A 26683-nucleotide genomic window follows, 5' to 3' on the forward strand; every position below is an offset into this window, starting at 1 on the left:
TGTTTTCCTTCTATTTAATAGAAAAGTTTCTTCCTCAAAATGATATCTAACTAGGATTTTTTTCTAGTCATTAGCTTCTTAACACTTGCTTGCTATTGCCACAGAATTAAATTTAAAACAGCAGTGGAGAATCTAAAAATAAGAATCACATTCTTATTGCTTTGTAATCCTTCCTGGAGCCTTGTAGTCTCTGCTTGGCAAAAATTAAAGAAGTGTAAACTTAGCTGATGTGCAGTGATAAAGTGCATGGGTCTCAGCAATCTCTGGTTATTGAAAGTACCAAGTATTGTCCAGCTCATGAAGGAGCCTTTCAGTGAGTTGAACCGCGGATCAGCGTCACATCGTGGTGTTGTTGCCTTCTGTTTGTGGAGGAAACACGAGCTTTGACTTGCATCTTCAAAGATGTTGAGCAGCCTCTCCATTTGTGATTTTACTGGGTGACAGCTGTTTGGGTACCAAAACCATCTGGGCCTGAGTGATAGAAGCTGTTCTGTAAACTTCTTAATGCTGGAGTGGGAGAGAGAGGGTGCACAGGAGCATGGGAGCTGCCTGGGCAGCAGAGGTGCCCGGGATTCCTGAGGCATAAAGGCAGCTTGTAAAAGCTCAAATGATTCCTGTTGAGTGCATGTTTCATTTGTTAAGGTTCTGGAAAAGAAAATGCTACCACTTGGGATATAATTTCTTAAAGCCACTTTAAATAACCATCTTAATTTAGCTGGACAGAGCAGAAGAAAATCAGGAAACACAGAAAATTGTTCTCCAGGAGTGGGTTTGTGCTGTACCAGATCTAGGTGTGTAGCTGTGGGAAAACCAGGCTTCAAGTACCCTCATGTGATGCAGTCCCAACATCCTCACTCAGTTTACTCAGTTCATCTTATGTGAGTGTTGAGCAAAAGGAATTGTGCCAGAAGGCAAAAGCCACCTGCCCCTGAGCTGCTTTGGCAAAGTGTCACAGGACATTTCAGGCTGAGCTACAATTTGCTGTCTGTCCCTTAGGTGCCTGATGCACACACCAGTACTGACTGTCCTGTAGAAAGTGGTTTGAAGGTATTGAACCATTTAATGTGGCAAAACTAGACTATGAATCTGGTTTTAAAACATTGTGTTGTATATAAGGCTTGTATTTTAGGCTAAGTTGTGCAGTTTGTTTTTTTTTAACTAAGGTGCCTGGCTAACTGCAAGTTGGAATTGAGATCAGTATTAGTGGCACTGGCAAATCTTCAGGTGCTCAGTAAATCCATTAAGCTTGAAATTGTGTACAAGTGTAAGGATGGTATATCCCTGCATCAGACACCCTGCAGCTGGACTCTCAGAGCAGAATGTTTGGAAGAGTTAAATGCATTTAATTTCTCTGCAGAATTTTAGAATGGTTAGAAATACACTGTGAGTTTAAATGAAAGGACTGGAAGTCAGAGTTTTTCTCTGGCACAAATTGCACCAGCAGCTTTTGAGCAGCCCCCATTAGGCAGCAAAAAGGCAAGTCTCCATACAGGTAGAGTGTAAATTCATTTCTGTTCATTCTTGGGGTGTTTTTTTCCCCCCAGTGAAAAGCACTCAGCACATGAATGAGAAGGGTTTCTTTTACCCTAGAGATCTATGTTTAAAGAAAAAAGAAAGGAAAAGATTTATAGATCTACAAAAGTGGAATGTAAGATAGAAGATTAATAGGATTTGTGGATGTGACAGATTGGGATTCCTGTCATTCATTTTCTATGTCCTCAAAATCATTTGGTACTTGACTAATTATTCTGTTTACATCATTTTGCATATTGAACTCTATTTAATGGTCTTTTGGGTGGCTCAAATTACGTATTGGAGCTGGTGTGCTATTTTCAGTGTTACACAGAGATTCAGCTTTGCATTTGGTGTCTGATTGGTGGGAGAGCAGCAGAGCCAACCACTGGCCTAGCAAGTCGGTGTTAGAGGCACGTCAGGAAAATGAGTGTTGCAGGAGTTGAGGTCAGCATGAAATTTTGATGTACAATCAGATGGACCCATAAAGTGATCTGCTAATCTCTGAAGCTTGAACAGAGGCTGTACAGACAGTACATTTAATAACAAAATACTTCATAACAAAAATTGCTGCAGTTAGCCATTCTGAAGGTCATTTTCTTTTGACATCTGTCACATTACACAACCCTGAATTTTGGTACAAAGAATAATGCTGTCAGGCTTAAGTAGAAGTATCCCAGAATGCAGAGTGGGGTGTTGTTTTTTAAGGTAAATGGGCCCCATTTACATTAGTTCTTTGATGTTAAATTCTTTGCTACACATCAGAGAACAGTTGCTTCTCCCCTGGAGCAAGTTTTCTTTCTTCTCCTTCCTCCACCCTTTCATTTTTTTCCCTTTTTTTTTTTTTTTTTCTCCCAAGTTTGCTTGCACTTTTATCTGACTAATTATGGAGGATCAGCTTGAATTTGGCCATCACTTACTTTGTTGCAGGCATTTTGAAAAATAATTATTTCATAGCTAGTACCCTAACCAGATTCCTTCAATCTGCTTTTCTGTTAGTGGCTGCGGATGTGTAGATACAACACTCTAGACTGAGAATTATGTTTGTGGGGGCTTTGTTGTTTGTTTAGGTTTTGGGGAGGTTGAAATAAAATTGAAACACTACCAAAGCAGTCATAAAACTGTAAATCCATATATAGATGAACAGGATTTTTCAATGCATCCCTAAATTTTACAGATCTATCTGCATTTTGGGTTGCAGGAGTTAGTTTTCCTAGTAACTTTGTAGCATAATTGAAATCTAACATTCCATGTCCAAAGCTGGAAGACATGCACAGATTTGTAGTGTTCCAAAAAATTCTGAACAGCTGCATTTTTTTATGAACATCCAAGAAGTCCTAAATGCCTTCATGGATGTTGATGGAGGATGAAGTTGTCCATGTGCCTGCCAAGCCCAGGGTGCAGGAGAGCTACTGTCTGCATGTGTCACATCAACTGCAACTACAACTAAAAGTCCCCTCTAATACATCTTATTCCTAAAAATATATCTAACAGCTTTCTTAATTAGGGTAGGACATATTATGCTTTTGTGGTGTGGTCATATTGTAGATCCTTTGCTCTTTTATTAGTAATACTGTTCTGGTTCATGAAAGGAAAAAATGAAAATCAGGCTGTGTTAGAATAGCATCCTTTAATTCAGAGACCACATCTGTAGGGCTAATACCCTTTTTAATTTTTACATGCAGTGTTTTGTTGGAGTCAGTGCAGTTTTGCTCAGTAACCACAACATGATGCTTTAAGGCTTGTTATAGAATTATAGTTGGTTTAAAAAACCAATTAACTGTAACAAGGACATAATCTTTTTAATGCAAAAGTCCTCACTCTATAGTACAAAATAACTGCATGTAAAATTGTCATAATCAGATAATTTTAACTAAAATACGTATTAACTGTGTGAAACTAAACAGAAGTTAATTTTTGAATCGGTGGGATTCCTCTATGGCTTATCCAATTTAAACCTTTTGATTCTAAAAATGGTTGTTACAATTGATATTTCTGACAAGTTTTTGCCAAGTGTGAATTTCAGCAGCTACTGCTCCAATACGGAAAACTAGTTTCAGGCCATTAACCGTGTTTGCAGTGCTGCCCATTGCTATAAAAAGAGTTAGACTTTAATGAATGCTGGCTGACCCTCCAAATGTTCACCTTCCAGTTGGATTCTTATTCATTATGTTTCTGAAATAGCCTGAAAGTGAGGGAATGCCCTTAAAGTAACACAGGAGCAGCTGATGCTTCATCCAGTGCACGAGCAGCCTGTTAGGAAAGGAGCCCAGGAAAGTGCCTTGTCTGCACATCATGCCATTTATAACCTTCTTGTTTGTCAAGCTAAATCTAAGATATCCTCCACATTGTTTGCTGTACACAGCCATGTGTAGTTACTTTGCTGTCAGTCATTCCTTTAAAAAAAAAAAGGTAAAAAAGTGGGGGTTTTTGTGTGTAGCAGAGCTGTGTGTGCCCAGGGGAGCACATTTGTGCCTCCCTAGGCTGCAAAGCAACAGCCAGAAGTCAAGAGGTATTAAATTAGTTAAGTTGCAGGTTTTAAAAAGAGAAGACTTGTGTTTCTGCAGTAAAAGAAGGGAAAAGGGTGATCCTGTGCATCACCTTGAATTGGTTCTTTTCAGCTGAGCAAACTGGCAGCAAGTGCTTTCTGCACAGCTCGGTGGGTGCTGCCCGGGCGCTTGGTGATGAGGCAAGATCCATTGGGTGTTATGGAGCTGGAGGGAAGAGCTGAGCTCAGGAAGTGCCCACAGTTTTTAGTGCCACAGGGCCAGGATAACCAGGGTGAGACAGCTAGAGATCGTTTAAAAGGGATTTTGCTACCTCCAGTGGAACTTCTGCCAGCTCAGGGCTTCTGAAAATCAGACCCCTGAAATGTTTGGGACTGCAACTGAATGCAAGAATTTGTGGTTGCTTGATGACTGGGAGACAACTTATATTTTGCTAATTGGAATTTGTTAAAGCCATTGCCTTTAAAAAACCTGGTAGGATATACTTTCTTTGTCTTAGTTAGGGATAAACAACCTGAAATTCAGAGTATCTTTCTCTTGGGTCTCCTCAGTCATGTCTATCAGAGGTCATCCTGGTTCTACTCAGCGTGAGCAAACAAGCTCTAATTTGTTTATGGAAGTTGTGAGTGGTTTTTTAATTATTTATTGGGATTTTGTCTATGGGTTCAGGAGGTTATAAAGCTGCTTCTATGAAAGATGAAGACTTTTACCCCAGGCAAGCTGAGTGAGAGCAGCTGTAACATGATCTTTCAGTGCTTTGCTGACTTGTATCTCTCCCTTTCTGGGAGTAACAGTAATTTATACTATTACTGTAATAGTTTTTTTTACTTTTTTTCCCAAAGATAACCTGGCAGGTTCAGTCATTTCATGCTATGCAGTGGTGGTAAAATGTAACCTGAAACTAGATGACAATACAGTGGAAAGAGAGTTAAGGTGGGTCAGCCTGTGCCTGGCATAACTGCCTCTGTGTTACTGCTCTCTTTCTACTTCTGCAGCCCCACAATATGCCCCCGCAGTGTTTGTGCACACTTTAATTGGTAAATGTAGAAGAATTTAATTAATTTAATTTGTCTGGTGCTCCAGAATTCTTCTATGCACTGTTTTAAACCAATCTGTAATGCTATTATCTCCATTTACAGAAAAAACCCCCAACCAAAACATGTGCTCTCAAAAATTATGCACAAATTTGATAATCAGTTTTGATTACAACAAACAGATGAAATACAGACCTCCATATGTTTCATCTTCTTGTAATTGGAAGGGATTGAAGATCTTAAGTTGCAGTGTCACCTAAACTTTCAGATTATCTTTAACTGGCTGTAATATACTTATCTTAAGCTGCACTGTACGTAACTGCTGGGTTGTACGGGATGATTGGAGCCCTATCATGCTTGGCAGTGATTCACAGACACTCTCTGCAACTTTAAGCTCCTAAATTTATATAGTCCAATAAAATCAATAAGACTATTTGCTTGACTGAAGTCCCTGGGGTTTGCAGAACTGGAGCTTCAGACTTGCAACTTGATACGAGGAGGGTTCAGAGGCTGAGGGGGGGGGGTCCCGTGGCTTCTGCGGTCCCTTGGAACAGGGACTGGCACCCAGGCAGCTGAAGGAGCTTGTGTTTGTCTGTTGATGCTGGGCTGGAAAACTAAGGATGACAGATCAAAGATTGGAAGGCGAGGTCAGATAGATTTTGAAAACTTAATCAGCTTAAATTTGCTTCAGAACTCGGCTTCGTCAGATTTGGTCCCCCTAAGAAAATATTTTTCTTAGACACCTGTCCTCAAATTTCAGAGTCAAGAACAGGAGTGTGCTTAGCAGTTCATCTGAGGACAGCATTTGGGGGGTGCTCTAGCAATATAATAATGTGATACTTTGCCAGAAAAATACATGTCAGAATTGTCCTTAAATTGAATGAATTTTTAAATTATTATCAAATTATTTCTGAAATTATTTGATGAAAAAAAACTTAAGAGCTATTTTTCCCAAGAATTACAGAAATGTTTGCTTCTTGGATTCCACTCTGACAAAGCAGCCTTGCTTTCAGTTTGTTCTATTCTTTATCTTGGAGTTGAGAAAAAAAATGCACAGAGCAGGAAAGAGCTGAGTATGTCCAAGAGGTCCCAATGGGTTCAGCTGCACCTTGGGTTGATTTCCAGTATAATCACCACCTTTAAATAGGAAGGGAGGTGCCATGGGACACAAAGCAGTGGCAGAACCCAAGCTGAGACATGGAGTCCTCCATGTCAGACTATACCCTGGCAGCCTGTGCCTGGGATTTCTCCTTCCCCCTTCCCTCCATCCCTCAACGAAGTCACCCTGATCCCTCGTGTGTGCGCTGCCTCCCTGCTACACACACACACTCTTTTTTTATTTTTAATCCGCAGAAGTCTTTATGTTTTTCTAATAATTGGCAGCAGAGGTACAATTTCTCCCCTCTTTTAAGTGATGAATAGTTGGCTGCAGATCAAAGGCAAGGCCTTGTGGTTTGTTGGCTGCCACAAAAGGGCGTTGGAGCTGGCGCGGGTCCCGGCGGCTCCGCGATAGGCATGTGGATGAGGTGCCAAGCAGAGGGGTCGGTGGCAAAGTGTCTGTGCACGTCCTGCAGCTGAACTGAGCTGGGGGCCTTTTGTGTGTCTTTCAGGCAAACAGCCGGCTGAAGCAGACTGAGGAGGAGTGCAGCCAGAAGCTGGCCAAGTCCTCACAGGTAGGTAGCGAGAACCTCCCGTGGATCCATCCGGCGCGGAGACTTGATGAAAAGTGTAATTACTTCTGCTCTTGGTTTTTGATGCTTCAGAGAAGCCTCAGTCGTTTCCCAAATCAAACATCCAATGTCTGTCTTGCAGATTTTAACCTTCCAAAAAACACAGAGCATTCAGTTTGCTAGAAGAAAAGGGTGGGGATGTTTTGAATTCTAGGTTTCATTTTTCTCGTCTACTTTTTCCTCTCCTGAGGACCCAAGAGGGCCAAGTCCTTCAGTAGTCAGTGGGAAATGAAGGCAAAGTGCCTTATCAACCAGCACATCTTGTAAAACCAGGAGCAGTTGCTCAACCAGAACTTGCATTTCATGTCCCAAGGTGGTGTTGGATGGCAGGAGGGCAGTCCCAGCTGTGCTTTCTTGATGTTTGGCATTGCTTTGAGCCAGTTCAGCATTTTTGCGCAAAGTAACACTTTGAGGAGCATCAGTGTCCTGAAAGCAAACTGGTTGTGACTTGAGTTTTTGTTCTTCAGAGTAAACTTCTGAACATGGAAGATTAAAATATGTGTTGAATTTACATATATGCTTGAAAATTATAAGGCAGGAGGATTTTTTGATGTTTCAGCTTTCAGTTTGATTGACAGGTAGTACTGAAGTGTGAAAAATGATGGAGATGCAACCAGAAGTTAAGCTTTTAATAATAAGAAAATTGCCACGAGGATTTATGTGGAGGTGTCATTCTTCTCATTCCTCCCAACCACAGCAGGATGCCTGCCTCTTACTTGCAAAGTGTTTTCAGCAAAAGTAATAATAGTCTAATAACACAATTAAAATCAATAAAAGCACTACAAAGAAGGATTTAGCAGCCTCTAAACTAGGCAGAGGTGGTGGTCAGTGAGACACTGATGGGAAAGTGCAAACTTGACTGGTTTAGAAACACTTCAAAATATTTAAAAACTGGATTTCAGATTTTTAGCTACCTCTGAGTCTCAGTCTTTGTAAAACTTGTCCAAAATTGTGGCTTTAGTTGTTTCAGTGAAATTTATTGGACCATCACTTTTTTATACTTCATTTTTTGAGATTGTGTTTATCACCATAATTGGTAAATATGCTTTTATTTATATTTCCAAAGCGTAATTTTCTGCACATTAATTTGCATACAAGTAGGTTGTGAGGTCTCCATCCTTGGGGATACTGGACATGATCCTGAGCAACCAGCTCTGGGTGTCTCTGCTCTGAGCTAGTCCCTTCCACCCTCACCAATTCTGTGATAAATCAGAGAGAATATTCTCCTAAATGCCTGTTTTGTAATTTGTTGAGAGCCTTGTTTGAAAAGAAAGAAATAAACAACAAAAAGAGAACACCCTAGTTTTTAATCTTGCCATCTGAACCTGAAGAGCAGACAACTGAAGCTCAAGAAGTAACATGCCAGGCCTTAAGGAAGAGATCATTTTCATTGCTAACTCTATTTTACCTTGTGGCATTGTCATTTTTATGCTGTCGTCATGCTTAGTGAGTCTAATCAAAAGTCAACCTCTCTGTGCCAGACATGATTTACTGTCAATGCAGAAATGGGTCTTGGTCCATTTGTTAAAGACAGGTGGAATAACTTAAGCATTTCTGGATTTTAAACAAGGGGTGAGGAAAATTGCTTTAATTGTTACAGTGGGAACACCTAGGCAGTGCAGTGCAAGGTAATAACTTTTTAACCTGAATGTCATAATACATTTTGTCAGACTGAAATTTATTGGCCTGTAGAATAGTCTCAAAATGGAAAAATTGAGTCTTTTTCTTTCAGCTAGGCATTGCTGTACCTAACACACTGTTCTCTCTCTTGGGGAGGGATGGACACAGTGACCAGAGCCCTCTGGGGCAGACACAACACACACATATGTCAGAGCTACTTGGCACAAAAAAGAGAGTTTCACCCTGATGTCTGAATTTCCTTACTTTTGTGGGTTTGAATCAAATCCCTAAAGTTACTTGAATATAGGGGGGTTTTTGTAGCTCAGTATTAATAATAAGTCAGTTGCAACTTTTCTTGTGGTCATGTCACTGACAACATCTGTCCAGTCTTACTCTCAGTGGCCTCTTGGAACATTCACTTTTAACACCCACACAGAGCAGATATTTCAAGAAATTTCCTCTGAAGTTTATACAAAGTAAACAGATATATTTTTTTCTCTGAAAAGTACTGCACAAAGCAGATCTTTCTCCATCAGTTCATGCTGAAATTTCCTTGCATGCACTTCAGGACTTCTATGCTAGTCCAGAGTCTTAACCCAGTAAAAGCTTTAACTTTCACTTTTGTCTTATATTAAAGGGATTGCTCCTAATTACACCTATCCAGATAATCTCTGAACTTTGACCCACTGATCTAATTAAAAGTGCATAGCCTTCCTTTTGATTGGTATATTATCTTTTTTAATGTGTTTTTTTTGTTTTAGAAAAGAAATACAGAAATATCCTTCTAGGTTTTACTCATAATCTTTGTGTTACTCTTTGGGTAGTAAAACAGGTGAGTGCATTTACAGTAGAGTTTTAATTGGCCCTTTCCACCTTCCCCAGTGATTCTAGGACTTTAAGTTGTAGAGTATTTCTCACTATGTTATTCCTAGATCCTGTTAGCAGTTCTAAAAAAACCAACCACTATTTTTTCCTAAAGAACTGAGGCCTTAGTATAGTTGTGTGTTTCTCTGCTGCTGAGGAGGCCTCACAAACACAATCCTGAGCTCTCTGGCAGTCCCTCCCTGCACTGCCTGGGTGCTGAAGTGGTTTTAGGATTAGACTATTTTAATGCTGCTGCAGCAGCTTAACCTAAAGCTCGAATATATACATTAAAGTCAGCAATGCTCCCATATGTTTAAGTGCTTTGCTGAGTGATGACTTGTGTGTCAGCATGAAATTCTGTAAATAGGCCTGAAGGATTAGCCTTAATGATGACTTTCCACAGGGGTAAAAAAGGTGAAACAAATACATTTCAACAAATCAGGAGTGAATCATGCTGAAGGTCTAGTTTAATGGTCCTGGACATTGGATCAAATCTCCACAGTATTGCTGAGCAGCTCAGAAATATCACAATCAAGTTGAAATTTCAGTCCAGTATATAAATGTGGAGATTTTTTATCTCCAGGATCAAGCTGGAACGTAGCCTAGGAAACGAACGCCACCGTCACCCTGGAGATTTGCAGTGCTGGTTTAGTGCAGTGGAGGACTGGAAACATGCTCTGTTTTGAAGATCACAGATGTGCTTTGTTCTCATGTGTAAATATTTTGGAATGTCAGAGTGGAAAACCCTTCCAAATATTTTATGTTCAGCAATTTTGTCATTTGCAACCTTCCAGTGTTCCTTTTTCTCTGCCTAGGATTTCATACTCGCGATGTTAATGTAAAATATTTTGCTTGCACAGCAGAGTTTGCCAATGCCATGCCTGTGCCTAGCAGAAAAACATGCAAAATACACTCCTTGTACTGAGGAGAGATTCAGCATGCTGTTTTCTTTTTAGGTCATAGCTGAACTTAAGAAAACCCTTTCCTCTCTGAGCGAGGAGCGCGGCCGGCAGCAGCGCGCGGCGGAGCAGCGGCTCCAGGAAGTTGTACAGAAGTTTGAAGATAAGAAGCAGCAGCTGATTACAGATAATGACAGAGCAATCAAGGTAATCTGGGGATTGTAGTCACTGATGCTACTGGCTGGCTGAGTGTAATTAAAAGTTCTGCAGTGGGCAGATGAATGTGAGTATGGTTCCTGTTCACACAGGGCTCACTAATTCCATTCGCTGGACCTTGACTTTGATGTCTCTGGTGACTCCAACTCTTTCCTCAAGCTGCTCATATGCCTGCATGAAACATTTGGGTTTGGCAAGTCTAATCCATCCACTTCAGTTGGATATGTGAAACTTTCCTGTTCTCTCTCTTCTCACACTGACTCAGATATTTTAAAATATTTTCAGCATTTGAAAACAGAGGTGAGAAGTAGGAGAGCAGAGTTGCACCCCCAGGGAGGCAGCAGCATGGCATGGGCTTCTGCTTGGTTTCACAAGCCCATCTCAGCTGTTGTGCTTGAGGCTGCAGTGAAGGAAGGGATGTTCTTAGGTTCCACTGCAAACAAAGTCTCTGCTAAATATAAGTGGAATAAAATATTTGTTATTTTTACCTTTTTTTCTGCGTATTTTGCATCAGAGCTGTATTATGTGGCCTTTCTCAAAGCAGCTTTGAGATTGTGGGTTGTGAATATCTGGACTCTGTTCCTTGCTGCTTTGATACCCTGATTCAAAGTGACTGCAGAGAATCCCACCTGCAGAAGCAAGCAGAATTATTTTTCCTTTCAGAGTAGTAAAAAGCAATGGAAGAGTTTTGGAGCTATGTCACCTGCCATGGTTGACAACCAAAACACTTCATTAAAAGTTGTATAGAAGAAGAAAATTCCTTTTTTCTTCATAAAAACCTTTACTAGAACCAAACAAAGAATTATGTTGTTAAATCTACAAACTCAAGAAAAAAATTAAACCATAGGAATTTTTACATGTTGGAACTATCTGATGTTCAGTTAGGGTACAGTTGATACTGTCCTCTATACTTGAATGATTTGCATGGTGGAATTAGGTTGATGTTACTATCTCATCATCTGCAGAGTCTTCTGTTAGTTCACAAATTGTTTAAGGATTCTTTTTTTTTCTTAAGGAAAATGTCTGCCTTTGTGTGTGTGGAGGAACCACTGTATTTGAACACTAAGGATGATAGGTTGCATGAAATCCTTCTCCATGTGAATTTGTGCCCCACTAGAAACTTAATTTTTATGTTATTACCTCACAATGTAATGAAATACATAAAAACCACAGGGGAATCCTGAGCAGTGTCCCAGAGAGTTTTTAGCACTGTTGCTGCAACTATGTTTTATAAGATTTGGTCAACACGGGGAAGAAATTGCAGGAGCTGTTATGCTTGGAGCTCTTGAACTCTGTTTAGTGTAATTAATATTGTACTTTTTAAAAAAAAAAATCTTACTTTGAAATCACTGATTTAATAGAAATCTGCTGCAAGCCAGATACTCTCACAGAAAATTCTTAGGAAGGTGAACTGCTGTGTGTGCTTCTGGAAGCGGAAAGAGGGGTTCTTAATATTCCATCACTTGGGATTTTTAAGAACCACACATTTCTGGGTGGGCATATGCAAAAATACTTTGCTTTTTATTAGCCTGGGGGACAAAAAAAAAAAAAGGTTTTGGTGAAAATGGAATTCTAGATGTCCTGGAGATGGGGATCAACATCTAACCGAGGGCAAGCTGAAGAACTTGAGGGATGACTAAAGAAACATTCTGAAGACAAAGCAATTCTTAGTATAGTAGAAGCCTTTGAGGAGACAATATAATTTTTGAATATAATAATTGAAAAAAAAATTGGTAAAAAATAGGCATTTGCTAAATATAACATTGATTTAAACTAACATTGATTTAAACTAACATGAAGAGCAGATTGGAATTTCCTTTATATGGTATTGGGTGACTTCCTGTCAGACCTTCCAATTATTGTTTCCTTTCAAAAGGAGAAATACATTTTTACAGGAACCAACTGGCTCTCAGAGAAGTTTAGGATTTAGTGAGTAAAGTGATATCCAGATGTGAATGCCATAATAGATGGTTTTGATGTTAATCCAAACTCCTGACTCTCTTTGCTAGTGAAAGATTTCCAAGTTCTTACTATTTCATAATTATATCTGTATCCTTAGTCATAATAATTATTTTTTTAATGTGGTATCTTAGACATGAATGAAAATTAATAAATGAAACATTTAAGAACATTTTGCTGCTTCTATCAACCTAAAAAACTCAATCTAGGTATCTGTGTTTGGCTTCAGATGGCTGTAGTTTGGGTCAATTTAAGACATTCTTGATGTACTTGGTATTCGGTGCTACCCTGTGACCTGTCTGGCCTAAGGGCAAGTCAGAGTTCATGCTGAGGCATAAAATCATTATAAAATTGTGGCTCTGCACATTCCCTTCTTGTGGCTTGTAAGGTGAGCGGGTTGGATGCCAGGGCACTGCAGTGGCTGCCAGCACAGGCAGCTGAGCAGGCACTGAGCTGCTCCTGCGCTGCGCCTGAGCTGGAGCCTCTTGGCATCACGGCAGCCTGGGCACAGAGGATGGTCCCAAAGCACAGCACACCCATCAGGGCCATGGAGATGGCTTTGCTTTGGACTTACCAGGACTTGCATTCTTCAGGGCAGTGTAAAAGGACACTGCAATTGGCCTGGCATGGGGCACATCCAGCAAAGCTCACCTGGTCTCTGGGCTCCTGTCATGTGCTTACACTTCAAACATCAGGAACCACTGGTTTAGACCATAGGATTAGTTGGGAGCACAATTATATTAAAGCCCTGCAGATGCTTGGAAAAGCTGCTTAAATTCCCGTATCTGTTAACCCATTGGGGAGGCTTTAGCCTGGGATTTCAGGAGGCACCCTCCAGGAAGGGCTTGGGTGCCAAGCTCCTGAGAATGTCTGTGCTGGAGCTATGTTGGCCATTGAAGGGTAGTGTAAACTTCTTAAGGCTAAATTTAAATTAGCTTCTTGCATGCTGATAGCAATCTAGCCACAGCCACCCAGAGCTCAATACATTTAAATGGTCAGAGCATTTACCTGACTTTCCTGCTGCTTTTGGCAGTGGTTACTGGCTGGACTCAGCACTACCATAAAGTTGATTGCATTGGAGAGATACCTTGAGGATAATTATGAAATTTCAGCCTTAGGATTAGCTGTTTGTTGTTTTTTTTTAATATGAAATCCTTTTGGATTCTGGGATTGAAAGTGCAAAACAGTTCCTGGGATTGAAACTACAAAACATTTTCAGAACATTTTAATGTAGATGCTGATGGCCAAGTGGGAACTCCACATCAAAAAGTAGATTCTGGAAAGAAATGGATGATGGAGAGCATGCAGTGAGAAAGCCACAACAGAACAGGGAGAAAATGATGCTTTTCTTGCCAGAGGAACCACATTTGTTGTTTGGCTTATAGTACAGATTCTAGGATTCTGTTATATCCCCTGAATTAACACCAAAATTTTATTAGCAAAACATGGTTCGAAGACGACGTATTTCAACACTTTGTGTGTCAGCCAGCTTATGATCAGATTAATTCTGTTAATAAGTAAGACTTAAAAGATTTCTAGGAAAGAATGCCATATAATAATGTTCCCCTTTATGTGAAAAATTTTGAAACAGTCATTTTTCTTTGTTAAGTTTTAAAAAGTCGAGAGGGGAAAAAAATTTAAAATGTGGTTTGTGTCTGTAGCAGAGCAGAAGACAAAAATGCTGGTTCTAAATTGTGTGGACCCATGTGAGCATGGAGTATTCTCATCATCATCATCTATTTGTTAGATGCTGATGTATCTTGGAGCAAAAAGATAATTTCTTCTGTGCAAAGGTTGGACTGAGAGTTTTATCAGCCTGGTGACATTTCTCAGTGCAACGATAGCAAAATACTCTGTGCTCATTATGTTTGAGCCAGGCCTTGTGTGGGTACTTGATTTCCTTTTATTCTGGAATACAGTTTCCATGGGGAAGAGTTACATGGACATGACTGTTTTGGCATGGCATGCCAGCAGATTTCTCCCTTGGGCTGGCTGCCCCTGCAGCCCCAGGGCCACATGCCTGCCTGCAGCTCCTCCTGGTGTTACTGCCTGACCCCTCCTCCCTTTCAGGTGTGGTTCCCAGGAAAATTGAAAGAAATTATTTTAAACCTTGGGATGTTTTATAGCATTCAGAACATTTCTTTAAGGGCACCTGATATCTTTGTTTCCAGAAAGTAGTTGCCAAAATGTACCAAGGGTATTTACGAATGTCTCTAAAACGCAACATGTCAGGAAAACTGTCTTTTAATAATTGTGTGCACAAGCTAATTTTGTGTGTAATGATATTTCATTATCAACCGTGTTTATTAGCAAATTTCACTTTTAATTACAAATAATATTTTGTATTAAAAGAGTAAGAATGTCAGAACTATGGGAACATTAACAGTGACTGGTTGTTCAGAAGGCTCTGAGTGTGTTTAACTGACAGCAGTGAGGACATTAATTGGGGCAAAAAAGCCCTGAAAGTTTTGTGTAAACAAAAAATGAGCATCTAAACCTTAGGGTGAAGTTCAGACATATTATTCAAGGACTTCTTGTGAAGTGAGCCTTGGCTTGCTCTCTTCTCCAGCACACCTAGATGCAGCAGGGTGAGCTGTTCTAACATAGACAGCAGGTGGGTGGCTGCATAATAAACTTTTATCAATAAGACCCACATTATTTGTAAGCTTTAAAAAAAATGTTTTATTGTATTTTTATTTCAACTTGGCTGAAGTTAGCTCAATTTCAGCTAACAGTGCCTGTAAAAAGGAGGTCAGCATTTCATTGTCAAAGCTGACACTGACTTGTGTCTGACAAGACATCTGGTCAGAATGTGCATTACTGTGTGTGATGGTTCCATGGCCACAGACATGCCAAGTTCTGTCAGTCACTGGAGATCTTCAGAGATGTGTATGTCACAGAGCTCTCTAGAGGGGTCTCAAATCCATCTCATTGCTTTTGTGGCTGAACTTGGCCGTGAGAAATCATTTGACATAGTGAAACAAAGAGTTTTAAGGAAGCATCTTGATGTTAAATACAAGGAGTCATTTTTCATGGTTCTCTATTTTTTTGTTGTGAACTTTAGTCTATAATAATAGTAACAATAAGTCTGGAGTGTCTTTTATTAGTGGGGAATTACAAGGCACCACCATTTGTACCTTAGCATTGTAAAGCAGGCATTAAAATTTACCAGACAAATAACATTATCTTGCTTATGATTTCCTATATTCTGTTTGATCAGCAAAGGAAGCTGTGTCTTCCAAAAGGATAGGTAAATTAAATCTGCAGGTCTTTTATTGGTTTGCTTTCTCTTTTACACAGGGTCCAAACTCCTAGGCACCTGATTTTCACAGTCTTTGTTTATATGAATAGTAGATTCACCCAAATTCTGTCTCTTAGAGAAATGAGGGTTTAGCCCCAAGCTTTTCATCTGTTGCTCATACTCTGTCTCTTGATTCCAATACATGGTTATCCTTGGGAGGCTGTGTTGACACATTCATTATACATAATAAAAATAGGCCAACTTTCATGTTAAGAGTAAGTAGTTTCTGACCACAACTGAAATTCTGATTTTAAAAAGTCCTCTCTCCCTTTCAAAATCATATCTCTTTTTCTGTTGCCACAGAAACAATTTCTTTGTCTGAAGCACAGCACCTTCTCTTCAAAATTACAGGGTTTCAGATGTTTGGCTGATCAGGCAACCCGAGTGGCTGAGCATCTGTAAGCACTTTATAATATCTTTGACATGCTTTGTGAGACAAAGAATTGAGTCATCTCTTTTTCCTGCAGCAAGCTTTGCACTCTGGCATTTTTCTTGACTTTTCATGTCTCAACACATTGAAGAACTTACCATGGCCAACAGCAAAATCATACAAGTTTTATAAAAGACTAGAACTAGTGCTTGCCTAGTCCTCTGAACTGCAAACCAGTTTTATCTGGCAGGTTTAACAGTTTGTATTTTTACTTATTCCCATGTTATCATTGTTGGCCTTGGTGTTTTGCTTTCCCTCCAGATGGCATCTGGCTCCATGACGTCCTTTTTTTTTTCTTGTTTTTAGTCCTGAAGGGATGTCACCTTATATCTATGACTCTACAAATTATGGAATTAAAGATTCCATAAATACATAACAAAATATCAAGTCTCATCTAGCTAAGCTATCAGTTCTGTTTAATGAGGTGGACTGCACTGATTTTTCACTCATAAAATGGTGAAAAGGAATTCAGAATGAGCCATAAAATCCACTGCTTTTAACTGAGAAGACAGGAGTAATAACACTGAGTGGGGTCTTAGGTGACCAGAAAGGTACAAAGAAAACACTCTTATTAGGAAGTGTTAGGGAATACTGGCATAAGCCCTCACAGCTAATAAAGGAAGGGCAGACAAATATTTATCATATATGAAAATGAAAATCAGGTTTTTTTAAGACTGCTGTGATGGCTACAGTTTATTGTTGCATTTCAAAGATGTTTTAGTCTCCAAAGATCACAGAGACCTTTATGTGGAGGAGAAAGTGGTGCTCAGAAAGGCAGAGCTGGGGAGATGCCCCCACGTTCCCAGGCAGAGTGCCTGGGGGGGCAGAGCTGTGCTCAAAAGGCTGGGACTTTGCTGGAAAGGGGGAAAAAAAAACAAAGAGAAAGATAAAAACAAGTGTCTAATGTCCTCCAAATACAGGGCATCTGTAAAACAGTCTGTGCATAGAACTGTGTAGACTTTCCAAGGGCTGTTCTTTGTTCCAGTTCCAGTGAGTTCCTGGAACTCAGCCTCCTTCCCTGCTCCTGGAACAGCCGTGACTGCAGGGCTTCTCCAGCAGGGTAGGTGGAAACACAATATGTGTGAACTACATCCTCAACCAACAAAAGATTGCTGGAGAAAATGACATCTTCAAAGCAACCCTTCCGTAGTCCACAAACATTTATTACTCTGTAGTAAAGATTTTTGAAGCCTGGCACAGTAACAAGGTGCAGGGTTTGGCAAGTGGAGATTTGGGGATGTGGACCTGGTTTGCTTATCAACATACATTTCCTGTAGATGTCTATCTTCTGGTGTAGCTCATCCCAGGAGTGAGCTGAGACAGCACCAGGTTGCACTGGCTGATTCCAGCACAGACACAGTTTCCAGCATGTGTGTGAACGTATTTTGTAAACCTGTATCTTCTAATATAGGTCACTTCTGGTTTTGTACCAGTGAGGGTGCTGGCTGCTCCAGGGAGATCAGCAGGAGAGAGTCACTGAGCACTTCAGCTTTATACATCAAAATGGTCTTGCCAAAACGAGTGTTGACTTTAGAAATCTTCAGATTCCACTTAGAATGTTCTGCTGGCTCTCCAGCTTTATGTGTAACTGAAACTCAAGCAGATCAAGTATCAGAGTGTTTTTTAAAAAACTGACTGGCTAACTTTTGAATGGCAGATCACAGTGAAGTAGAAATATCCTTGTTAAACTTACCATTTTTATAATAGTTTGGCTTCTCTTAAGTGTAACAAGAGAAGCCTGGTGAATCCAGTACCTGTACAGGGTAACTATTTATCAATATTTACAGGTAGAGGGGCAGTAGAATGAAGTGGTCAGCAGGTTTTGGAAGGCACTGCCTTAATTTTCTATAACTAGAGAGGTATTTTTGTTTTGTGTGGAAAAATACCCAATGGTTTCCTTAGCATTAAAAGATTAGTCACAAAGAGCTACTGAAGGAAAGCAGCCAAAGCTGCCATATTCCTGCCACTTTCTTGCAGTAGTGGAGTTGAGAATAAAGGAACTTTCCAAGTTACAGTACTGTACTTGAAAAGGAAAAAAGTAAGCAGTGACTTTTATCTGTGTATTCAGTAGATCAGATGGCAAACTCACCCAGACAGCCTAGCAGGGGAGCAGCTTCTGCCTTTCTCAGCAAGCCCTGAGCAGTGTGAAGCAGCACCAAGTACAACTTCAAAAGATACAAATATGCATCGAGTGTAAAGTTTGGGTTTTTCAAAACATCTGTGTAATTAGCCCAGCTTGTATATTTGCAAGTTCTAGCTCTGACTTTCTCACAGTTTCATGCTCAGCAGAAGTGGCTTTTCTCATCTCACAAACTTGTGTAAGAGGTTAAACCTACAAACACTGTCACCAAACCTGACCCCTCGGATCCTTGATCTAAACCTATCCTGTTTCCTTCCAGCATCAATCGCCCCATTGTGCCCAACTACAAAAAGGGAGATGTAGCTGTTAGCCAGTTTCTTTTCTAGAAGAGCAAGATCCTTTTAATTGCTATTATCAGCCAGTTCTTGTGGTTTGACATGGATTCAAAATGAAGCAGTTCATCTGCTTAAAGAATGCGTAGGCACTAATATAATAACCTCAGTTTTCAGATGCTTCCATCCTAAGGGAAATTGGTTTGACTTGCCCTTCAGTGGAAATTCTGTGTACTCTTGGCAGACAAAATAGCACTAGAGTCCAGAAAAGAAAAAAAAAGAAAATAAAACTAAAAAAATTCACCCCAAACCATCTTATTACTTTTCCCATTGAAAGTTAGATTAATGCTGACATTAAAATGAACATAAAGACATCTGAAGGGATACCTATTAAAGCAGACAACAATCCTATTTTCCTTCAAATTAGCATGTTTTTTTCTTTTTCCAAAGCCAGGTCATTGTGGTGGGTTGACCTTGGCTGGATGTCATGTGCCCACCAAAGTCACTATCACTCCCCTACACAACTTGACAGGGGGGAAAAAAAAATACAAAAGGTTCATGGGTCAAGATAAGAACAGGGAGGAATCACTCAACAATTACTGACAAGAGCAAAACAGACTGGACTTGAGGAAATCAATTCGATTTCATAGAATCATTTAGGTTGGAAATGACCTTTAAAGAGCATCAAGTCCAACCACAAACCTAACACTGTCAAGATCACCATTAAACCGTGTCCCTAAGCACCACATATATATGCCTTTTAAATCATCCTAAGGGAAATTGGTTTGACTTGCCCTTCAGTGGAAATTCTGTGTACTCTTGGCAGACAAAATAGCACTAGAGTCCAGAAAAGAAAAAAAAACAAAAACAAAACAAATCTGTTCCTGTGTATCATACTTTGTTCTTTTTCCCATTAAAATTTGTATTGTAAATATTTTCCTTTCGGCTCAGCACACCTTGTTGCCCTGCAGTTGAAGGAAGCTGTCTGGATGTGTTCATATAGTGCTTGTGTACATAAGAAGGTGAAAAACTAGGTTAGTTTTCTTGAAAATGCTAATTATTCTTTGAGCCTTTTGCATGTGGGTTCTGCAGTTCATGTGCATACTCCATCTTGCAGTGGTGTTGGGATTCCTCCCCTCGGAATGGCTCCTTGTTGCTGACTCTTGCACCATCTACACTGTGCTAATTCTCTTCCTTGATGGACAGGATTTGATATAGTGAGTCTTTTATTTGTTGACCCTTGAAAACATGCATGGAGATGACTGGGGACCTGAGACTGGAGCTTATAGGGAAGACTGAGAACCTCAAGGCTGAGTCTTTTTCTTAATCTCTGCTGTGCAGGCATCAACAGTTTTGTATCTTTGGCCTCTTCAGAAAGCCTGAGGTCCTCCAGCAAGGAGGCTATTTTATGGAGCAGGAAAAGTTCATCTATTTTCTTTTTCAGGGGTCTGTCTATGAAATTTATTTTCAGGAAAGTGAAAGAAGTGTTGCCTGCAGGATAAAATTTAGGACTCTGTGAGCTTCTTGGCAATGTCCCCTTCAAAACTGCCAGATAACAAAGGACTGGAAGAGCAGTGAGGCAGAGATTAGTAAAACACAACAAAAACCTTACTCCTCTGACACAACCACTTTTTAACTTCTGTTGCTAAAACTGTCTCTGCTTATTTTTAGCTCAAGGTTCCACAGCACTGAAGGCAATAACTTCAATTAAGTCAATATGTTAATAGTTATGAAACCAATTCCTTCAGCACTGATGCACGTTTGTGTATGAACCTAATCCCAGATACAAAGTTATCTGTAGTAGTTGCTGCTGGAGTTGCCTTCTCCAGCTTGGCCACCAACCAGAAGACCCCAAATTTGTATTTCTAATGTTGAATGTGTCTCCTGCATTTGGCACCTCAACAAAAATATATCCTCAGTGAAAACCCAGATTGCCAGTTATGAAGAATTCTTTAAGATCTGCTGAAGTTCAAAGCAAAAAAAGCCAATTCCTCACAGGTCAGAGCAGCTCTTTTAATGGTTCCTGCTTTGCCTCCAGCAGCAGCTCATCTCCACAACCTGTTTATTTTTCTGCCAGGACTGTTGGCAGGTGAATAGAGCCACATCAGATCACCTCACGAGTATTTTTATGCTGGAAACCTATGCCCTGAACATGCCATTTTCCTGGCCCAGCACGGCGTGAGATCATGGGTTTCAAACCTGTCCGTGTTGCCCTTAAAAGACAAAACACACGATGCACACTTTGCTTTTCTTTTTGAGACCTGCTGTAAAATCCCAGCTCGGTTTGGCACTGGGGTTTGCTCTCACAAAGCTCAGAACACCCCAAAGCAAGAAGCCTTGCTGTGCGGGGAGGGAGGAAGCGGCACTCGGTCGTGTCCTGAAAACAAATCAGATCATTTGTGAAACAAAAATGAATGAATGCAAGTTCTTCAAGAACCAGATCAGGAGGAAACAAAACAATCCCTTTTCCTGGGAAATAATTACTTAGAACCTGTCAGCACCGAAGCTTCATGCAGATGTGCTGTGGTTTGGGAAAGCACAGTGTTTGTGCTCTTGCCAAATGGGCAGTAGGTTTAGTCCAGAATTCTTCCCAGCTCCTCAGAGTCACTGTCTCAGGAGTGCAACATTTTAATTTCAATAGAAGGTTGCACTAGCTCTCTGCATTAGAACTGTTGAAAAGATGTTAAATTCTGAAGTGCTGCAATGTTTTCCTTTGTATTTGCTCCATGGCTGCCCAGGGGCTGCCACTGGTCCCCATGTCTGGTCCCGTGGTCCAGCTTGGCCTTTCCATTCTTGTTGCTTGGCTCCTTTCTCACCCAGCATCCCTCCTTCCCATCATCAGGATCTAACCTGGAGGAGACATGGGAAGAGGGTGTGCTCCTGCAGGGAGGGATGATGCCTGCAGGCACGTGTCCCATCCCTGGCACCTACACCAGGTGCTCTCCCTGCTGCTGCTCACTTCCAAGTTTGTGTTGTAAGAGAGGGTGAAAATACAAACGAGAGAAAACTGAACATGAAAAGTGAGTTTGTTTGCTTTCTCAGAAGCTCAGAAGTGGGAAAATGTATAAATAAAAATTCAGGCTAGCAAATGTTAGATACCTGCAGGAACACCTGCACAGTTGGACTAAGCCAGAGCTCTCCAGGCAGCTTGAAGGAGAAATCCAAGAGGTGCATCAGGTGTCTCTGGCTTCAGAAGAAAGCAATGCTTGTCTTGATATGGCTGAGTTTAAATTCCTTGTGCTTTTACTCCGAGTGTTCGTATCATTCTTATCCTTTACAGTTTTCACTTCTAATTTGGCAAGGTAAACCAGCAATTACTGAAGACTGTGTAACAATTTGAATCATATCAGTAGATTTTAATTATCTGCATACCTGGGAACACCTTTGACCACAGCTGTGCTCTGGGCTCCAAGGAGCAACTCATGCCTGATGTATTGTTTTCCTCCTCCTACCAGAATAACATTTCTACTTAGGTTTGTGTAAATCTGAAAAGCAAGGAGGACACGGGAAACTGAAGTGATGGATGAACAAAGAGGGCAGTGAGGTCTTTGTTATCACTGTGAATTTTTAGATTTGCCTTGCTTGTTTACATGCTGCTTTTTTCTTTCCTTCTGTCCTTCACCAGTTCTCTCCTCTGTCCCGAATCATACTGAAATGTGCATTTGCATGCCAGGTTTGGCATTGCTGGGGGCTCATTTGCTGTCTCCTGCCTCTAATCCAGCCTTCCTGATGTCCCTTCTCTAACCTGCCTCTGCAGAGGATGAGCTTATTTGTGCTTCCTGAAACTAAATCAAGTTTTATGCCACTTTGCCAATACTGGAATTCTTACTTCTTTCACACTACTCCATATATTGTTTTTCCTGCAGTTTATGTCTCATCTGTGATAAGGAGAAGTTTGTGAATGTGTGTAAAGTAGGTGGAAAGCTCTGATCTTTGTGCTGTGTGGGTCTAATGAGAGCCCTTAGTACAGAGCTGCACAAATGAGAAACTGGTGGTGCTTTAGAACTTGATCTGTTTTCTGTTATTTGTAATGCTTTTGCATTTAAAAAATGTTATCCATCTAAGAATATTTGGAACTACGTATAAAAAAAAAAAAAGAGAAAATTAAAAGAGCCTGCCTTCTGTGAGATGTGCCAAACAGGTTTGGCAGTTCCTCCCTTTGCATTGATGAGACATTCCTCAGCCAGTCCAGCCCTTGTAGCATCTCCTACCTGTGCAGAAGCATTCTCACCAAGTGTTTCTGAAGCTGGAAGATGCCATTAGGGTTACTTTTCTTGTTCAGAGCATTCTGGATGATTGCTGAAGTGTATTGTGGACATCAAGGTTTTACACCTCTCATTCAAGAGCCTGGAAGTTCTGTAGAAGATAAAGTGCAGAGATGGCTTTGGCTCAAGGAGAATAAAAGTGTCTGTGCTGGGTCAAACTGGAGTAATCTGTCTCCATCTTCTGGGACGTAGTGTCTTTTAGCCAGATGCCCAGGAGAAAGTAAAAGAACAGGCTGAAGCTTTAGGGACATTTGCTCAATATACTTTCCCATTCTGCAGCAAGATGCAATGCAGGGAGTTGCTGTCTGTGTTTAATACTCCTGGGTGGTTTTTGTTCTGTGGATCTGCACGGTTGTACTTTGAGTCCCTGTGCCCTCAGCACTCATGATGGTCTGAAGCAAAATGTTCCCCTCAATAGGGTTTCTGGGCTTGGTGTACCTTTTGGGATTATTTTAACTGCCTTGTTGTGACCCTGTGGGAGTTTCTGGGAAGGAAGAGCAGAGGGATGTCTCGGGGATGCCTGTTAGGTTCACAAGTAACTCCACAAAACCTTATGAGTGGCACTGAGGTTCTCTGCTGTCTCTGCATTTCCATGTAAGACTTTTCTGCTACAGCAGAAAGATCCACTAACATCAGCACAGTCTTTCAGCCAACATTCAGTTCAAAACTGGGTCAAAAAAGATTTAATGAAAATAAAATAAAATCAGAACTCCATTGAAATCAGTTTTGTCTTGACACAACTGTGATAAGAGCTCTTGACGTTCCACAAACTCTGTATCTGCCCAGGAATAGCTTTGGCAAGTGTCTTTCCCCCCTCATCCTTTTCCCACTTTGCCTATAATTAAATTACACCAAATGTCTTACCTGTGTTACTGACATTATCAGCATCAGAAGACCAGTGTAAGGTGCTTGTTTCAAGTGCAGCCAAGCATCTCTGATCCTACCAGGGCTGGCTCAGAGGGACACAGACCTGCTGGATTTTTGCAGACCAAAATCATCCACCTCCTCCTCAGAGGTGCAACAAGTGGGGCTTGAATGTTTTCAGGGGTGCATAGACAATCAACTCAAACTAGATATAGAATGAATTTTGTATTGATTATTCCAGTTCAACAAAAAAAGATTACATTGGAGCTAAAGAAATAGGGTGGTGGGTACCCCTAGAAATGAGTTATGCAGAAATTAGAGTCAAATGTTTTGAATAAAGAGTTAGCAGAGACATTGAACTAGGTTGTGGATCCTGACATTGTTCTTTGCTCAATGCATATACATCTGGCTATCTAAAATATTCTGCAGTAGTATTATAGAGCTCAAAAATGGAAGGAAAAACTTCTGAAAAAGCTGAAGGAGATCTTTGCCATGTCTAATTTTGGGGAAAAAAAAAAAAAGTGAAGTGAAAGGATTTTAGAAATGTTTAGAAGCCTTGGCATTAGGACAGCAAGTATCTCAGAATGTCACATGATTAACATTTTGGGAGGTTCTGATCAGTTGTGTTAATGTGCCTCTTAAAAAGTATAAAGCCAATGCTCTATAAAATAGATACTTGAAAAACAGTTCTCATTTTCCTCAGGCTAGTGAGATTAGTTTCATAATCTGTTTGACCAGCTGCCGAGGACGTTCTTTTTCATTTTTTCTTGTTAAGTAAATGAGCTTCATCTCAACATGATTAAAAAAAAATAATAATCAGGCTTCAAAAATGCCCAGTTTTCACACATACTTTTCAATAGGAGCAATTGCATTATCAAGTGTTGTTGCAAATGTAATTGGTTGGAGGTCATTAAAGACTTTGAATAAAAGAATTTCCATGGTTCCATGTGTGCATTCTCCCTTGTCAAGTCATCCCATTTTTGGCTCACGATCATCATTTTAGAAGATCCTACTTTGCTGCCTCTCACCTCTGCCCTGTGCCAAGTGTGCAGGCACTGGTGAGTCAGGCTCACTGCTCCTCAGTTCAAAAAGCAGTGGTTTGCCTTGCAAGTTAATATTGTTGATTAAGGTTGCTTTGAAAGGTATAAAGACACTATTAGGTTTCTTTGTGTGTGTGTAAGAGCATGTGTGTTATGTTATGTCGTGGGAGAATTCCAGCAATACTGGGTGCTCTGCTAATTCATTGCACAAAACAGTTTTTCTTTTGTTCTTAGTGGGGATCAGATTTGCCTATTGATTAGAAATGGCTGAGCCTTTCATATTTACTTTTTAAAAGAGCATAGGAAAATAAGATGCTTTGTAAAGCCTGTTAGAAATGTTTATATTTCCAGGTCTTCATGCATCTGTGATGAGGAATGTGTTTGAAGGAGACATTTGTAGAGCACCAGGGGTCTGCTGGGACCTCTGGTCCCTCTCCAGGTGTAAAGTTTCTGAACACCCACTTAAAGTGGCAGTTTGGTGATAAACTTAGTTGGGAATGAAGCCCCCATGGGTGAAAAGATGGCCTTGTTCAGCAAGTGATTGATAAATGTGCTTTATCGTGAGTCAGACGTTCTCAAAATCATTGCAGGAAATCCTGCTCAAACCCCTGATGTTTGTTTTTGCAAAGCTGTTGGTGACAATACAGCAAGCAGCGAAAGCAGATGTTTTGCTAGTTCATTTGTATTCCCAACAGCAGTTTTTCTCTAGCACAGTGTATCCATTGCCCTGATGTTTTAGACACTCTTACAACGTGGCATCAAAAATTCAAGGAGTTGTCTGAAAATGTTGACACCGACATCAGGTCTTCACAGGAGACCTGTGCCAGGAGTGGCAGACTCTGTGCCCTTCCCTTTGATTGCAAAGTCTTTCATAAAACTCAAATTAAGAAATGAAAATTGTCTCATGGATCAATCAGACACAGCAGTTCTGCCTGCTCCAGCATTATCTGTCAGACCTTAACCTGATTGGGAATGTTGTATTTGGTATAATAGTCTCAAAATCAGATGGAAAGGTTGACTTAAAAAGTACCTGCTGTATTTTGTGTGTGCTCTGAGGCTGATAAACTGCAGTTCAAGTTTTAATAACTAGAGGGGAGCTAAGAAACTTCAAAGCTTTGTGATAAATGTTTTTGACAATGCGTCAGCTGAACATTAGGCAGGATCTCAGTAAATCCTCTCATAAGTGGTTTAAAATGGAGTTTTGAACTTTTCCTTCAAAATTGTGTGCTTAAGATGTCACGGTATCTTTGGGCTTAAAAGATTCGTTTTATCTGGTATATGTGAACCATTGGAGTTTCTGTCTGCACCTTTGAGAGTGAAAGGGGGGAAAAGTTCAGCAGTTTTCTCCTTTTGGCAACCTCTGTCCCTGCTCTTGACCGTGAAACTCAAGGAGGCTGGGAGAGAGGAAGAGCCAGTTTGAAAGCAAACTAACAAACACTCCAGGTAAATATTACAGTAAATCTGAGCTGACAAACTTTCCGAGTGACTTCATCACAACAGCCCTGAAGTGTCCCAGCCATGGGCAGAGCAGTGCTTGCACATGGCAACTGCTTGTTGGGTTTTGTGGTTCGCTGAGAACAGCAGATGAAAGCAAGTTTATTGCTGCTCTTTGAACCTTGCCTCCCTCTCTCCCATCACCTGAGCCACTGAAAACAAAGCCAAAGCAATTCCTTCCTAGGGTCCCCCTGAGAAAAAAAAAAAAAGAAAAAAAAAGCCTAACTTTACAATTTACACTGCTCTTGTCTTTGAATTTTTATCTTTGCAGGACTTGCTGTGCCTTGTGACATCCCTTGTTCTTCAAAAGAATTGAGTTTATAGGGAGGGCTGTGCAGCCAAGCTCTGACTTGGCAAAATCCTCAAGCCCTTGCCTAATTTTTAAGCCTACAAATGGTGCTGCTTGTGCTGTCAAGGTGTTTTAGGGATATGTGGCTAAAGATGTTGCAGATAAATGGTCCTAAATCTCTGGTCAGCTCCCCTAGACACTTACAGCAAATGCTGAAATCGCACTAATATTTTATAGGGAAAAAAGC

The 26683-nt window shown here is 40.5% G+C and overlaps 1 protein-coding gene across 1 annotated transcript in view; it reads left to right on the plus strand.

Moving 5' to 3' along the window:
* Nucleotides 1-26683, plus strand: part of CEP112 (centrosomal protein 112kDa) — a 157128-nt gene that overhangs the window by 108589 nt on the left and 21856 nt on the right. The window contains exons 23-24 of the mRNA XM_010002794.1: nt 6664-6726; nt 10224-10373. Of these exons, the coding sequence (XP_010001096.1) occupies nt 6664-6726; nt 10224-10373 (213 nt within the window). The remainder of the gene's footprint in view (nt 1-6663; nt 6727-10223; nt 10374-26683) is intronic.

This window comes from Chaetura pelagica, unplaced genomic scaffold (assembly GCF_000747805.2).
Source record: "Chaetura pelagica isolate M959 unplaced genomic scaffold, ChaPel_1.0 scaffold47, whole genome shotgun sequence".
NCBI classification, from domain to species: domain Eukaryota; kingdom Metazoa; phylum Chordata; class Aves; order Apodiformes; family Apodidae; genus Chaetura; species Chaetura pelagica.